The following is a 17696-nucleotide window of genomic DNA, read 5'->3' on the forward strand; positions in this document are numbered from 1 at the left end:
GGAAAACAAGATGTGAAACACTATAATTTAGCTCACACTAGAGATGCTGGAGTGAGATGTTCAGGTAGGTAAGACTGATGTTTCAGTAATGTTGATGGTGCTGGAGTGAGGTGTCAGACAGGAGTCTAACTCTCTCCAGTCTCCAGCACTGAGTACAATTACAACTCCTCCACTGATCTAGAGTCCATCATCAGGGTCAATCAGTCCATCCTCCCATTCCCACTGTTCTTGTCCTGCTGAGAGCTGTGATAACACTCCTCACTGTCACTTTGTGTCTCTCTACCTGTGTGGAGATCAGAGGTACAAGCACAGACAGAACACTCTAGTAGCAGTAGCAGTTGGCCCAGGGGCTGATTCTCTCTCTCTGTCTCTGTCAGCCTAGATCAGAAGAGCTCAGATTTAATTGAGAGATGAGATCTCAGCACAACATTGGATATAAATAAAAATGAACTAGTCCAGTTCTGGGTAATTCAATAATTTCAGGTTTGTTGTTTAATCAGTGCGCAGGTCAGACAGTCCTGCTCCAGCAGTGCCAGGCTCTGACAGTCCTGGTCTTGTCCAGAGTGTCTGTCAGTGCCAGGTCAGACAGTCCTGCTCCAGCAGTGCCAGGCTATGACAGTCCTGGTCTTGTCCAGAGTGTCTGTCAGTGCCCAGGTCAGACAGTCCTGCTCCAGCAGTGCCAGGCTGTGAGAGTCCTGGTGTTGTCTAGAGTAGCTGTCAGTGCCCAGGTCAGACAGTCCTGCTCCAGCAGTGCCAGGCTGTGACAGTCCTGGTCTTGTTCAGAGTGTCTGTCAGTGCCAGGTCAGACAGTCCTGCTCCAGCAATGCCAGGCTGTGACAGTACTGTTCTCTGGGCTCTATGAGTGATGTAGTTTAAATGATTCGTAAATGTTCATGAGGCTTCAGTTTCTCTGACTGTTGTTGAGACTCCAGGAGCTGCGTCTGCTGACTGTCTAGATGTCAGTCCTCCTTTATTCTCTTTTAAGGCCTCAGTGCAGTGTGATTTTCTCACCGTCCTTCGGCACCTCCTCCCTGCTGTATTATTGCCCCCTTTACATTAAGTTCGAAACTGAGTTTCTCATTTTTCCTTTTTTTCCTAACGTGTCCGAGCATATTAATACTTCAGAAACGTTTAGATTAAATGCAAATTATAATTTTAAGATATTTTAAATTTAATATTACAATTATTTAATACAGGTAATCTAAAGAATATAATTTATCTGATTTTATTTTACTTTGACATACTGTATTATACACACTGTTAATGTGCTCTAATACTGTTAAAATGTGTACAAATGTTTTGTGACATGTCAGGAGTGCGGTTAATAGGAGGCAGGAGTCTCTGCTCTGGCAGAGTCGAGGTTCTGCGAGGGAAATCCTGGAGTACAATCTGTGAGGCCGACTTTGACATGAAGGATGCGGAGGTGGTCTGCCGCCAACTAGACTGCGGTTTTCCGGCAGAGCTGCTGAGAGGGGCTCATTTCGGAGTGGGGCAGGGGCTGATCAGGAGAGAGGAGATCCAGTGTCAGGGAAATGAGACCAGAATCCACGACTGTCCCACCTCAACCAGGGAGCACCAGAGCTGCACTCACAACAGTGACATCAGCCTGGTCTGTACAGGTGAGAGCACTGCTGTTTGTACTGATCCCTAGCTGTATAAACTCTTCAATATCACATTCTGAGCAGTGTGGGCTAATTAGTTTTCTTCCTCATAGCTTTCCCACTAATCCTTGAGAGCATTGTGTTTTCTGCTGTGTCATCATCTAGTTTAATTAAATATCAAAGGAAAAAATGGTCTAAAGTCCTGATTTTTTTGTTTGCATGTCCTTGCATTTTAGAAAGTATTTCATTACTTTTTAAACATTTTAATTTGCATAGGTTTAATATGCTTGTATTTTGCATTTCAGAGCACTGTATATTGAGCCCCAAAACTGATTTCTTTGGATCAGTCAGTGAGCTGCAGCAGGCAGTGGTCTTGTGGTCATGTGATTTCCACATTTTATGATTCATTTTTATTTCTCACAGTGCGATAGATAATTGGTCTTGTGTTTTGAAGTTAAATATTCAATAATTATGCGTATGTATGAGACGTTTGTTGTACAATCTACCCCCTGTAAAATCAACCTTTATAACATTTCATACTGTACAGCTCCTGACTCCCCTGCCTTTTGTATAAAGACTAGAGTGGTATTAATGCTCTTTGGCTCCTGACTCGCCTGTCCTGTCTGCAGAATACAGTGGCTACAGGCTGGTGGGCGGCCCTGACTCCTGTTCTGGCCGGGTGGAGCTGCAGTACCGCGGTGAATACAGGACAGTGTGTGACCAGTACTGGGACCTGAGAGACGCCACTGTTCTCTGCCAGCAGCTGGGCTGTGGGGAGGCTGTAGCAGTTCCAGGACAGGCCTGGTTTGGACAAGGCAGTGGATCAAGAGGGGTTGATGTGTTTGAGTGCTGGGGCAATGAGACTCATCTCTCCTGGTGTGCTGTCTCTTCATGGGGCAGAGCTGCTTGCTCTCATGGGCAGGATGCTGGAGTCATTTGTTCTAGTAAGAATCAATGCATATTCACTTTTTCAGAATTAAGAAACCTTTAAATAACAGATCAGTAGGATGTCAAATCCAAATTTCTGCCATTTGCTCGTAAAGCAACCAAATCCATTTACATGGTGTTGGTCTCCAAGCCAGCCATATCAGACCAACTGTTCAAAATGCCAGTAAAAGCAATCTAAATCACTAAATATTTATCACTTTTCAAACTTGGCTAACCTCCAAAGAGCTCCAGCACATCAGTTGCCACCTCTCACCCAGCTGTCTTTCCCACAGTCCACAGCACAACCATGATCACCTTTCTCTCTGGCCTCTGTTCCCATAATCCTCTCTCATCTCCACAGAGCTCCAGCACAACAGTGTTCCCAAGATTCATCCACGTTATCCATCCACATCTGCTTTCTATTTAGCTTCCATTACCCACATTCATGCTGTTCTATAGGACACTACTCAGCTGCTATTTCCAGGTGAAGGAGGGTGAAAAGAAAAGATGTGCACAGTTGTCATCAGCCAGTGAATATTTATATATTATTATATGTAATAATTACATTATTAGAAGAGAGAGTAAGTGTTATATTAGAATTTCACACCCTAGCAAACGTCTCAAGCAAGAATATTAAAAAAATATTATGACTATTTTTAAAACACTATGATCGGACATAATAAGCTGTGGGGTAACAAGTTAATTTTACCAAATAAAATACCTGATAACCCCACTGTGAGTTTGTTTAGCTTTACTGATCTGTGTCTGAAAATACTCATGATTATTGTTTTTTTAGATTCATCCCTGTCAGCTCTAGATGGTGGAGTCCGGCTGTCAGGAGGAGGGAGTCATTGTGATGGCCGGGTGGAGGTTCACTACAACAGGACCTGGGGGACACTCCTCCAGGACTCTTGGGGCTACAGAGAGGCCTCTGTGGTCTGCAGACAGCTGGGCTGTGGATCTGTAGTGGAAATGTATTTCCCCTCTGTGTATGGGACAGGCGACAGTGCTGTGTGTCTGACAGGTATTCAGTGCTCTGTAGTACAAGTCTATAACTCCTCTCTGTATGGGACAGTGACAGTGCACTGTGTCTGACAGGTATTCAGTGCTCTGCAGTACAAGTCTATAACTCCTCTCTGTATGGGACAGTGACAGTGCTGTGTGTCTGACAGGTATTCAGTGCTCTGCAGTACAAGTCTATAACTCCTCTCTGTATGGGACAGTGACAGTGCTGTGTGTCTGACAGGTATTCAGTGCTCTGCAGTACAAGTCTATAACTCCTCTCTGTATGGGACAGTGACAGTGCTGTGTGTCTGACAGGTATTCAGTGCTCTGCAGTACAAGTCTATAACTCCTCTCTGTATGGGACAGTGACAGTGCTGTGTGTCTGACAGTTATTCCGTGCTCTGCAGTACAAGTCTTTAACTCCTCTCTGTATGGGACAGTGACAGTGCTGTGTGTCTGACAGGTATTCAGTGCTCTGCAGTACAAGTCTATAACTCCTCTCTGTATGGGACAGTGACAGTGCTGTGTGTCTGACAGGTATTCCGTGCTCTGCAGTACAAGTCTATAACTCCTCTCTGTATGGGACAGTGACAGTGCTGTGTGTCTGACAGGTATTCAGTGCTCTGGGGATGAGACTCATCTTGTGAACTGCAGTTCTCCAAAGACAGTCAACTGTAGTGATGGACAGGAAGTGTCCCTGCTTTGCTCAGGTAGGAGTCATTTGGTCTACTTGATCTTTTTTTATTAGTTTAACTAAATACATATATTTTGATGCCTGCTGCACTGATCTGGTAGAAGGAGACTGAAACCAAGATGTCTGAGTAAAGCAGGCTGAGTAGACAGACAAAAGTGAAAATAAATGTGGGCAGAATTAAACAATTCACTTTCTCTACCGAGACACACAGGTCCTTCTGTAAAAACTTTCCTTGAGAGATTGTCTCAGGCTGACTTCTTTGGCATCCTTTCCTCTCTTCAGTGAGAATCACAGTTCTCACTCCAACTTCAGCTGACATATTGCCCTCTTTTTAAAAAGAATTACAAAGTAAAAAAATTCACCTCAAACCCTAAACATCTCTTATAAAGACCCTCCTTCTTTCCAAAATCCAGTCAACAAACCTATTCTACAAAATAATAAATTTAGACTATTAGGAGTCTAAATATTATTTTTCATATAATATACTGAATCACAATTAATTTAGTTTGAAATCTAAATTTAACACATATCAAGAAAACATCTGACTTGTTGTGTAATTTGGAAGGCAAATAGCACAACTCAGCACAACTTTACAATTGCTTTTACTAAAGGGTTTATAATATTATCCTACTAAATTTTCTAGGGCTTCAATTTATAGTTACTTATCAGAATGACTCAGAAACAACTTCAAAACACAGTGGATAAGCAGAAAAAAATAAACACAATTTGTACGTAAGGAATGTGCAGTGTATGAACTTAGTATTAAGATCCTGGCAGGTAAAGGCTAAAAGCAAAGTATTGATATATTTAATATTTTCAGAGAAAATACTGTATAACTGTAAAACGCCTGTTAATGTGTTTTGATGTATAATGGAAGCAATATTACATATTGCACACTGAAGATGAATTACTACTGAGAATCTCTCGTATTCAAAGCACACTATTCAAACTAAGGTGACTTGTTAGTGTTTAAATCTCTAACGTGACCCAGATACTACTCATATCATAAAGCTGTTTACTCTCCAGTATCTCACACACAGTCATTATTCTGCTTGTATCTTACACACAGTTAGAGTGCTGGTAGACTCTCTAGTATCTCACATACGGTCACTGTACTGGCAGACTCTCCAGTATCTTTCACACATAGTCACTGTGCTGCTTGACTCTCCAGTATCTCACACACAGTCTGTCACGAATCGCACGCAGGCATGCAAGTGCTCCCACATTTCCACGAGCTCTACTCTCCCTAAACGCCCACGCACCAATTAACTCAGCACTACTTAAACCCTCACTTGTCTTCTTTTCCTCGCTTACGATTGAGGTCTCCTCCCTGAGCTCCGTACTTGTATATTCCCAGTCCTAGTCTTGTGATTTCTACTCTCCCGGCAATTCTTCCCGGAACCTTCCTGGCTTTTGACCCTTTTGTCCTCGACTATGACTTCACCTCCTGTTTTTGTACCTTTGGTTCTCGGAACCTTCCAGGCTTTTTGACCTCCTAGCTTTTGCCCAAGACCATGTCTTCGTCCCTCATTTCAGCACTGAACCACAGATACCTGAATTGCCACGCACAGGGTCCTACCTCCCGTAGCCTGGTGTTATGTGACACAGTCACTGTGCTGCTAGACTCTCCAGAATCTCTCCCCTCCTATAGTCACTGTGCTAGTAGATTATCTACTATCTCACACATATTGTGAGTCTGAAATGATATTAGACTTTCTGTGTTCCACCTTCTGTGTGTCCCCAGTTTTTAGTTCACAGGAAGATGGACTAGCAATCCAGTCAAACAGGTTAAAGAAAATTTTAATGTCTGACATATTTTGAGTATGTGCAGTATAAATATACAAAATATCCTGTACACATGGTATTTTTCTCTCTCTCCACAGGCAGTGCTGATGTGAGGCTGGTTAATGGTGCCAGTCCCTGTGAGGGGACAGTTGAGATTCATTATAAAGGAGAGTGGGGGGCAGTTCGCAGTATTATCTGGGATCTGGATGATGCTACAGTGGTGTGCAGACAGCTAGGTTGTGGATCTGCTATTTCAGCACCAGGAGGATCTCACTTCGGACCAGGGTCTGGATCAGTCCTGCTGGGCTTGGTCTCCTGCAGAGGTTCAGAGTCTGCGCTGAGGCACTGCAGAACCACTGAAGTGAAACACTATGCCCCTTCTCATAAATCTGATGCTGGAGTGATCTGTTCAGGTAGGAGATACAGACTGTCTCCAGCACTGAGGACAATTAAAACTCCTTCACTGATCTAGAGTCTGTCATCATGATCCATCGGTCCATCCTTCCATTCCCACTGCTCCTGTCCTGCTGAGACTTGCTCACTGAGAACACTCCACACTGTCACTGTGTGCCTTTATTTATAAATCCAAACCATATAAATTATCAATCACCTCTCACTTACTTTTTCCCTACAGTTATTCCTCCCTCTCTCTCACTGTTTACTATTAGCAAGGAATATTCTTAATAAACATAAAAATAAATCCTATAAAACACAAATCATATAGTATTTATAAATATAAGCAATACATATATGTCTTACATAAGATATAATTTACTGATAATTATATTCTATAACTACAGTATATGAAGGACAAAGTGTAAATTCAGCACATGACTCTTCAGTTTGGGAAAACTCTCCTTTCTCATACATGTGTTTGTACAGTCTGGGGAATGAGTCATCTCTGTGGGAGTGTCCCTCAGCAGGGTGGGGACAGCATGACTGTGGACACAAGGAGGACGTGGGAGTGGTGTGTTCAGGTACAGGTCTCCAGTCACACCAGGACTGTGTTCATACAACAGCTTGTTCACTGCCAGGAGCAAGTACAGTATCCCCAGTTCAAGACAAGAACAGGGACAGTAATGTGAAAACAAATAGTATTGTAATTGTAATAGGGTGCTTAATAATAATTAATAATAATAATTGCTTACAGGTTACAATTACATCGCGTTTTTCTGGACACTCCACTCAAAGCGCTTTACGGGTAATGGGGACTCCCCTCCACCATCACCAATGTACAGCATCTACCTGGATGATGCAAGTCTTAACATAATAATCAAAAGATTCTCAATTTGGATTGTAATTAACAGAAAATGTACAAACTGATGTTGGCACTAATTTAAAAAAATGTCACCATTGCATTGTTTTTTATTGAAAAACAACATTCCATTCTATTACATTAATATGATTTGGGGAAAAAAGATCATGATAATCTAATGTCACAGTAGTTAGCAGACACACTGTTTCTATCTGAGGTGATTAATCTAGAAAGTCTGTATCAGTTCAGAGCAGGGTTCTCTCAGTCTGTCCACTTGTGTGTCCCCAGAGTTCAAGGAGCTGCGACTGGCCGAGGGCTGTTCTGGTCAGCTGGAGATTTTCTACAATGGCACCTGGGGCAACGTGTGCTCAAATAGCATGAGTGAGGACACAGTGAGTCTGTCTGTCAGGAGCTGAACTGTGGGAAGAGTGGGCGTGTCGTCGATTCAGCCCCCAGACGGGACTCCGCTCCTCACTGGCTTGATGAATTTAAACGCCGCCCTCACGACTCCACGCTGTGGCACTGCCCCTCCTCTGCCTGGAATCAGACCCAGTGCACAGACTCTGAAGTGGCTCTGATCACCTGCTCAGGTAAGGACTCCAGATCATGACTTATAAATTAAATAGATAGCCCAGTGTTTCACTGTTTTTGTCCACGGCCTGTGTTGGACAGCAAGACGTTGAAGGTTAAGATTATGGTGGGATGGCTCAGAACCTAATTTGACATAAATCTGTCTTCACACAAAAATGGTGGGTAAAACATTGTCACCTAAATACGTCAATAATTGATTAGTTTCACAAAAACTGTTCCTAGTGGCTTTTATTACAATCAGACTAACATGCCTGTCATTATTATCAAAGAAAAAACAGATAAAATACTTTGAGGTTCAAGAGAATTTTAAATGTCTTAATTATAATAAAATATAATTATAATAATTGCTTACACTTACATAGTGCTTTTCTGGACACTCCACTTTTCTGTCCCCGTCACTATTCTGGGGCATTAGGACCCACATAAACCGCAGGATGAGCATCCCCTGCTGGCCCCACTAACACCTCTTCTAGCAGCAACCTTAGTTTTTCCCAGGGATCTCCCATCCAGGTACTGACCAAGCTCACACCTGCTGAGTTTCAGTGGGGGGGGATTGCCAGTGGTGAGTTGCAGGGTGATATGGCTGCTGGCATAGGAACCTGATGTCAGGGCTAGATTTCTCTCACACCATCTATTGTTACAACTATTACTCTCCACAGTACAAAACTGGACACAGCCCAACAGACGTGAAAGGCGATCTGGTATCTCTTACCTTTTTGCCCAGACATCGCTGCAGCTGTGCTGTTTCAGCATTATTTGGCTTGGCTCCAAACCGTCGCGGTGTGGCCGTATGCTGTTTATTACAGTGGTTGACATGGAAACCTGTTTTGAATACAGATGAGCTGTAGTCATTTAGTAGGCGACTTTTTTTTGGTTAGTTAATCAAGCTAGTTGTTCTGTCATTTCCGTGCTGGATTTCAAAGAAAAAGGATTAAGGATTCGCGATGCGTAAACGAGGAATCTGCCCCTTGTTCTTGATCTCTGCAGAAACATTGGGATCAACATTGGGGGATTTTTTCACGCAGATACCAGGTGAAGCTGAGGATGGACTGCGTCCATACAGCAGAGGGGCGTGACGTGATTTATTTTAATGACATTGTAACACACCGAGCCCCGTTAAATGCACAGCTCTACCACATGCAAAGCTCGTAACATGTCTCTGTTCCTGTCGCATTATCCCAGAAATGACCGATAACAGACCCTCTGTTTGCCTAAAAAAAAGGGAATTGAACGTGTTTGAACATGTTGAAAACGATATAAGCAAGTCTAAGAGGGAAATGTTTGTCTCCGCTCAAAAAACAGTTGCTGGCTACGTTTAGTTGTTTCTGGGCCGAGTCGCTCTTCGTTGTTATCATAACACCAAGAGTGACTCATTGAAGAGAAATGATGCCAAAATGTTTGATCTGTACACAACCGGTAACTGTTGCCAGAGAGCAATAGCAATAGTTGTATAAGTGAATTGATTGCTGATTTTATATTGCTTATCCCTAGCAAATAATGTTCTGTATATGTGGTGTTTATTTTGAGTCACACAATGTTAGTTTAGTCTTATCCATTACTGATTATTTCCAGTTTAAAAGAATAAACAATCTGCTAATTAAAAAATAGGGTGAGCTGTCAAAAAGTGCTGAATGTTAGTTTTATGAGCAGATTCCAGAGTTTCTAATCCCTAATCCCAGAGTATGGAACTTTAAATCCAGCAGTTTACCAAGCAATATGCCTTACAAATGTCTTCAGACATTCACACAGTTTTCCTATTTTATTGTTTTAGATCTGGCAGTCACAGCATTTTCAAGAAGCAATATGTGTTATATACAGAATCCGTACAACACATTAAAAAATGAAAGTAAAAAATATATATTACGAAAGACAAAAGAAGATGTAATGACTGCATGAGTACTCATACTTGCAGCTAACATACTCTCATACTCAGACATGATACTGTTGTAACAGAAGAAATAAGGTTCTTGATCCCGAGATGAAGTAAAACAGATGAGTTTATTGCATGCAAGGAACAATAAAGCCGAAGTCTTGTTTCCCGCAAGAAACAACAAAACCGAAGTATTGTTCGCCGTACTGTTACAAACTTTTGGGTTATATAGTGTTTTCTTCTCCGTTTCTGACGTCACTCGGTCTGATGGTAAAGAGGGGGGTTCATGGTATTTGGCCAGTTTACGATGTTCTGGACAAATGGTCAGTTTAAGATTACACCCAGGGGGGTTCCTAGCTTGCATCTGCAATCCTTATCAGTTAACCCCCTTTCCTGCCATAAACCCCAGCTTGTGACTTAGAAGTCTAAACCTCATACAGAAAGGATTAAATTCAAACCCCCATCTTCACATCTTTCTTCAATACTCATTAATGTCATCATAGTTCAGGTGGGAGCAGCCTAATAAACCTATTACTTGTTCCTTAATGTCTTCATGTCCAGTATAAAGGTTATTAATCTTAAATTAACAGGGTTTTCCTTCTTTTAGATGAAGAGAAGAAGTCTGTGCCCCGGAGTTTCAAATCCTGTTCCACAGCCTCAGGCCAGGACACATGTTCAAGTGAGTTTACAAAATGTATCTGTATGTTGATAAAATAAATCAGTTCTTACATTTTTTTCACAAATAACAAATAAAGTCAGTGCTCTAAACCAGACAGTAGTCGAGATGTATTTTGCTTTGATGTTGATAAGATGTGTCAAAACAATCTCTGGACTACTGGCTCCTCAGGCTGGTTGGGTTTGTACTGTATCTCTATGTCTGTTAATCAGATTTGTTTTGTTCTCTAGACTACTGGCCCCTCAGGCTGGTTGGAGGAAGAGATGCCTGCTCTGGGAGGGTGGAGGTTTATCACAATGGCTCCTGGGGGACAGTCTGTGATGATTCCTGGGACCTGCAGGATGCCCAGGTGGTCTGCAGACAGCTGGGCTGTGGAGATGCAGTGAGTGCAGTGGGAAACGCATCATTTGGACCAGGGAATGGCACCATCTGGCTGGACAAGGTGAACTGCAGGGGCAGTGAGCTTCACTTGTGGGACTGTTGGCACCCTCCCCTGGGACAGAGCGACTGTCTGCACAAGGAGGACGCTGGGGTCACCTGTACAGGTGAGTGGGAGCAGCTGGAGCTCCCAGCGTGTTCAGGGCTGCTCTCAGTACAGGAATACAGATGTAAATAATAATGAAGAAGCCAACACAAATTCTGCCTATTAGAAATACAATTAGTATGAGCCCTTATGGCTATTAAATACTCTCTGAATCTCGACCCATCCCTTCTCCTTTTTTTTTCAGGTTGGGGATCTCAAAGTCATCCAGTGACAACAGGTAATGCAGTTGACAGAAGGGAATAAGAGACATTTCGGTTTGTCTAAATGATGCTGCTGGCAAACTGCATGGTTTTCAGAAGTACTGCTCTCTATAAACTATAGCCTCTCTGTTTCATTTTTGTCAAGAAATAAAGAGAATTATTGTGAATCTCCTCATCAAAAAACATTTTATCTTCTATTATAGCTCTTCCTACTTCCACCAGCACTTCTTCTGTGGAAACAGGTAAATTCTCCAGTTTCTAATCTCTGTCCAGATGAGATCACTACTGAGATTAAAGATTAAAACACAGAAGATTATTTTCTGATCTGTGTCCCTCTCCCTCAGGCAGCACCAGGACAACACCCCAGACACAGCTGCTGGGAGGCCTCTCCGTCTCGCTCCCGGTCCTCCTGCCACTGGGGGCTCTGCTTTTTGTGGTGTTTGCCCTGTTAGTGTGGCAGCTGATCCATAACAGGAAGCTGAGGAAAGGTAGGGAGGGAACTAGTGACCTCTGGTGGTCAGTACTATCACTCACATGAAACTGATATGTGGATTTTACTCTAAGATGGAGATCTGTAGAAATTTGCAGATGTGTATAATATATAATATATAATATATAATATATAATATTTATGTGCACAGATGCCCAAGAAAAGGTTTAGCACCCAATTAAATACCTTATATTCTCCTCACTGTATGTTAACCGTGAGTGTTTGTTTCCTAACACAGCCCTACCTAAGGGAGCACACACCCCCTATCATGATGCTGTTTATGAGGAAATAGAGCACAAACCGGCCAGAGAGGGAACCTACAGCGCCCCCAGGAGAGGTGAGTGGAGAGAGTGTATAGAGGGTGTGATTGGTCTCCACCCTATGAGGAAGATTTTAGGACTTACACTTGTAGAATATCTCACCACACTGGTTTCAGACAGTGGTTTCTTTCTCAAGAGGTATGTCAACATGAGTAACGAAAATCAGCACAGCACTGTCCCTGATCTAAAAACAAACTCTGTGTTACTTTTCACACTCTGGCTTCTCACACAGTGGGAACAGCCAGTAGAGGACAGTGAGGCTGCTGTCTGACTGCAGGTATTACTGATCTGTCCTCCTGTTCACAGGGAGATTCTTCTCTGACGAGCTGCCCTCAGGATACGATGATGTGGAGGACAGTGAGGGAGACCCAGTATCAGGTGAGGGGAGATGGAGTCAGGGGGCTCAGTGTGTGAGTGGGGGTGTCTTCAGTCCAGTACTCACTCTCATCCCAAACCAGGCTGAAATCTAGAGAACTTGTGTAGAAAATTCTGAATCTGAAAAATATACTGTAACCTCCGTTGTTTGACACCTTATTAACTCTGTTCTTCAGTGTTGCCTAATGCTGGCCTGATCTTAACAGATCACAGAGGCTAAGACAAAACAAAACTAGTCTTTATCAGTAGAGGGAGAGGATACCTTTAAGGAATAGTTAGGATGCAGCTCTAACTAGTGTTGATTCAACAGTTACCATTTCCCTCAGGAGCAGAATTCAGGATCGTTGTCCCAGAATGATGACTGGGAAACTGAAGGCAGGAGAAACCACCTTTCAGATGAGATATTAACACCAACATCCTGACTTAATTGTTAAAGATTCTCTTGATGGCTGTTTATAAGACTCACCCTGGAGTCTTGTCTTAATTTTATCTCACAAAGCATTTAGAATTACACTTTACTATAACTACATGGAAAACACATTTTACTCTGCAGTTCTTATGAACATCAGTGTTTAAAGTGATTGCAGCACTGTGGTGAAGTAAGTCAGAGTTGAAGTGTACATTCTCTGTGTCTCTGTGTGGTTCAGGAGACTCGATAACCTCTCTGAAAGAAGAGATTCCAGAGCACTATGATGATGCTGTAACTGTACCTCAGAGTCCAGACGCTTTGTCAGGTTGGTTATTTCAGTCCAGTCCCAAAGAGAAACCCTGCACCAAACCCAGTGAGTCTGACTCTCTCTATTCTCTCTTTTATCTCAACCTCAGAATACAGAGTTATCATTTACTCAGCAACGGTCACATTAAACTGACTCTCTATGCTCTCAGCTCTGAACTATCAGTCTGGGTCACTGTGCTGCCAGTGTCCAGCTCCTCTTCAGTATCTTCACTCTGCCCAAATAAGTCCAAATCTAGGAATAGTTTTATATTTATTATGGAAGTGAATAGGTCTGGATTATTCTCTGGGTTATTCTGCTGCCATTCTCCAGCTCCTCTTCAGATATTTAACAACGATTCACACCATTGCTCTCTGTTCTGAAACAGGCTACTCTGTTGTCATTCACCATTTTAATTTAAACAAAATAGAGTTAATTTGAAATGTATTATATAATCAGATTCCCAGGTCTCCTGTATTTTAAATCTGATATGTAACAGTAAATCTGTCTCTGTGTGGTTCAGGAGAGCTGATGTCCTCTCTGAAAGAAGAGGCTCCAGGGTACTATGATGATGCTGTAACTGTACCTCAGAGCCCAGATGCCTTCTCAGGTGAGTCATTTCAGTCCAGTCCTACAGAGAGAAACCCTGCACCAATCCCAATGAGTCTGGCTCTCTCTGTGCACTACACAGCTCATCACACTGGATTATTCTCTGGGTTATTCTGCTGAAGGTCCAGATGAAACTCTTTAGATGTTTCACAAAGGTTCACAGCATTGCTCTCTCTGTCCTGATTAAGGTGGCCCTGTTGTTATTCACCATCTCAATAAAAATCTGAAATTAGCTTGAAATGTATTATAGAGTTAGGTTGCCAGATCTCTTTAATTTTAAATCTGATGTGTGACAGTGTGTGGTTCAGGGGAGCTGATGTCCTCTGTGACAGAAGAGGCTCCAGAGTAATATGACGATGCCATCACTGTACCCCAGAGCCCAGACACTGTGTCAGGTGAGTTATAATAAATAAGACTCATGAGTATGCCCTGTACCAGCCTGCACTAACCTCTGTCAGTAGAAAGTAGTTTCAACCTAATTTCACACCAGCAAATAAACACTAACTGGAAGAGAAGAGCTCCAAATGATCAATTCTTCCTAAAAGATACAATTATATATGGAAAATTACTTACTTACTTCAAGGCTTTTGACTACAATATTGTAAAAACTATTCTGTTTAATCCAACCATTACTCCACTAACAGCCATTTGTATCACTGCAGATCATGTAATGCTTCTATCAATAAATGGTATATTGTTTATTTAGATTGGTTAATAAAATCAGCAAATACTCTTACAATGTACTGTTACAATCTCTGATTATTACGACGACTTAAAACGTTCATTCACTATACTATTGTGACTATGGAAGTGTTTTAAAAAATCTAGATACACCTGGCTATTGTCAACATTTCCAATTCTCCGGGCCTTCAAAGCAAGGAGATGTATGCTAAGATGTAGGGATGTGAGATTCAGTGAACAAAGCAACCATAACGTTTACAACGGTTTACTTTAGTTAAGTTAGGTTGCATGATTAAGTGTCAATTAATAGTCCAAGAAAGACAAAAGGTGAGAACTCCTTGTGCAGATCAAATGTAAAGACCAGTTTGGTGTTTAATATCTGTACCTCATTAAGAGAGCTTGCCATTCAATTGTTTCTAGAAACTTTAATTGTTCTGAGATTCCCTTGGCTAAAAACTGCCTCTCCTGGTTAGTTGGAGCATTTTTAGAACAGGGAGATAGATTACCATTCATTTTGTAGCATCCAGGTTCACAAAGAGAGAAATGTTACTGAAGGTCTTATTCTTTTTTTTAAGCAGCTTTATCTCTTCAGCGGAGACAGGCAGAGGACAGCTGATTGACAGGAATGACTCTATATCAGCTATTATATCTGTGTCTCTCTGCCAGGTGTCCCCCACACTGACAGGGTCCTGCCCACTCTGCCTTATGAAGAAGGAGCCCCTGCCCCTGACAGGACTGACTACGATGACGTTGGGGACGAGTCTCAGGGAGAGGATGGGTACTGTGAGACTGACAGGGCTGTCTGGGACAAGCTCCTCCTGCAGGTCTAGACACATAAGAGTTTTACCAACACAGTCTTACAGCAGCTCTGAGCACTGAGACTGTCTGACACTGTCTGTGACCTGAGTCCACTTCACTCCAGTGTTTCAACACTGACACTGTGACCTGAGTCCACTTCACTCCACTGTTTGCACACTGATACTGTCTGTGACCTGTGTCCACTTCACTCCATGGTTTCCACACTGACACTGTCTGTGACCTGTGTCCACTTCACTCCACTGTTTCCACACTGACACTGTCTGTGACCTGAGTCCACTTCACTCCACTGTTTCCATATTGTCCTCTGTGTCTGTGTCTACAGTACCTGCAGCTTGTGTTTTGCAACACGGAGGCTTGAACATCCCATTTCTGCTCAGCCTTACTTCTTTTTTTATAATTTGATGTTTCAGAAATTAGGGAAAAAAATCATTGATGTATAATTCTGAATGTACCACTTTTGATTGTAACATTTTTATAAATGTCATTAGAATTTTGTTTTGCAATAAAGTTTTTTAAACCATTTTTGTTATCTGCATGTAATTTCTAAAGTATATTGTTACACATTCCACCCGCTCGAGCAAATTCCCACGCACACCCACTTAAACAGATGCGCATGCCACAGCTAATCTTCCTACCCCTTTCACTCCCATCACTACTTTAACCCTCCTCTTTTCCCTCACCATCCCTCCCTAATTCGGATTCTCTTTGGAGCTTCCTAGTGCCCGTACTTTAGGTTTGAACTCATCATTGCTTCCTGGATTCTCGCTTGTTTCTGACCTCGTTTTTGCCTTTGCGATGTGGATTTGTCGTCTCGATTGAACTGTTCAAGCCTGTTTTTTTACTTTTGCCCGCCCATCGGCTTCTTGAGTATAAGGACTTGCGTGTTGTAACATTTTCTATAATCATGTTCAAAAGTGTGATACATTTTTTTTTTACATAACCTTATATTTGCCCGTACAGTACAACATATTTTTTGTACCCTCAAATCACCAACGTTACTACTTTCTTCTGAGAAACACAAGTGAAACACGAGTGAAATCACAATAAATTATACAATAAATCTATTCAAATGCCCAGATATGACAGAACACATTTAAGACTTACACCCCCTTTAAATATGTATTTCCTTCATTTCAGTTTTCTTCCCTCCCCAGGACACTTGAAAATGTACTATTGCATATTAAAGGCTGTACATGGAATACTACTTATTAAGATAAACATTAAAGTTAATTATGAATAAATTATACGTTTCATTAAGAAATGTATTGATAAAATTCATTGTGAATAGTTGTTGTGTCTGGAAAGCAATTTTAGTTAAATATAAAAATATTTTTCAAGTGATTGGTGCATAAGCTTGTTATGTAGTGACTATATTATTTCCACTATATTCACAACAGTTCAAATGTGATCTCTTGTTCCACTTACTCCGCTACTCGGTTGCTTAAACCCTGCGAAGAGGCTTCAGTAACATCTAATGGGCAACAGCTGTTATTTTAGATTTGTTGCAATTGAGAACAGGTTTAGTACAGAGCTGCTGACAAATTTCAGCGGCCATGTTTGTTGCAACTGACATGTTGTAGATACCAATCAGCCTCAGGAAAAAAAACAAACATTGCCTGTGCCTTTTAAAAAAAGAAAAACAGAGCAGTAGTTATTGAGATATTTTCAGGTAGAATGTAATAACTAAAGTTAACTAGTCCCACAATAATGCGTGGGGTCCTATCAATAGAAACCAAATTGCAACTCGAAAACACAACAACCACAAAATGAGAAGTCTTCCAGGAAGCTAGGTAAATCCCTGTAGTAGTCTAATAACTATAAAAAAAGAAACAAACATGAGAGATCTTCAAAAGAAAAAGAACATTAAAAACATATCTGTGGAACAAGAAGAACACAGAATCTAACTGCGAGAGCTTTTTCAAGTTTTCGATACTCCATCATGCTCCTCTCATCTAAGTAGATCTCTCTCATCTATACAGTATTTATACAGGTCAGCTGGAGGTCCACAGCTGATGGTAATTTAAGTAAGTAGCTGTGTCAGCATGCATGGGCTGCAAAGGAACGAGGACATTTCAAGAGTTACAACCCTCTTTATAAAGGGTGTGCACACTTATTCAGTCAAGGCACTGAAATATTATTCTTGTTCCAAAAAATGTTCCATTTGTTTTCTTTCTTAAATGTTGTTGATTAATAGATCTTATTAAATGTGAAAAAATCTGATTGTGAAAAGGTCAAATTCTTAGTGAAATAATCAGTAATGTGAGAAAAGATGGATTGTGGGAGACCCTTGACTCCCCATGTCATGCTGTATTTCTCTCTCATTCTACTGGTAGTGGTGCCGTCGCTTCTGGAGAAAGTCTGTCAGTGGTCCTTTCAGACGGGTCAGTAAATACTGTTTGTGTGCTGTATAAAAAACGCCGTTGAATTTTTTTCTAAAACAGGAGAGATACGTTTCGGAATGCATTTTCTGGTAAAAATAAAATATCTACACGGGCGCTATTAGCTGAGTCTGAAGCCTGCTCTACAGAAGAACTATATTCA

The 17696-nt window shown here is 41.6% G+C and overlaps 1 protein-coding gene and 1 long non-coding RNA gene across 2 annotated transcripts in view; one reads left to right on the top strand and one right to left on the bottom strand.

Moving 5' to 3' along the window:
- Positions 1–7411: 7411 nt before the first annotated feature.
- LOC138242413 (zinc finger protein 436-like) overlaps positions 7412–17696 on the bottom strand; it is a 32334-nt gene continuing 22049 nt past the window's right edge. The window contains exons 2-3 of the mRNA XM_069197894.1: positions 8571–8680; positions 7412–7804 (exon numbers count right to left, since the gene is read on the bottom strand). Coding sequence (XP_069053995.1) covers positions 7769–7804; positions 8571–8680 — 146 coding nt within the window. The 3' untranslated portion in view covers positions 7412–7768. The remainder of the gene's footprint in view (positions 7805–8570; positions 8681–17696) is intronic.
- Positions 10641–11620, top strand: LOC138242424 (uncharacterized). Its single transcript, XR_011191559.1, has 4 exons — positions 10641–10949; positions 11133–11165; positions 11352–11390; positions 11493–11620. It is a non-coding gene; the product is annotated as an uncharacterized lncRNA (long non-coding RNA).

Source organism: Lepisosteus oculatus, chromosome 14, assembly GCF_040954835.1.
Source record: "Lepisosteus oculatus isolate fLepOcu1 chromosome 14, fLepOcu1.hap2, whole genome shotgun sequence".
Taxonomy (NCBI): domain Eukaryota; kingdom Metazoa; phylum Chordata; class Actinopteri; order Semionotiformes; family Lepisosteidae; genus Lepisosteus; species Lepisosteus oculatus.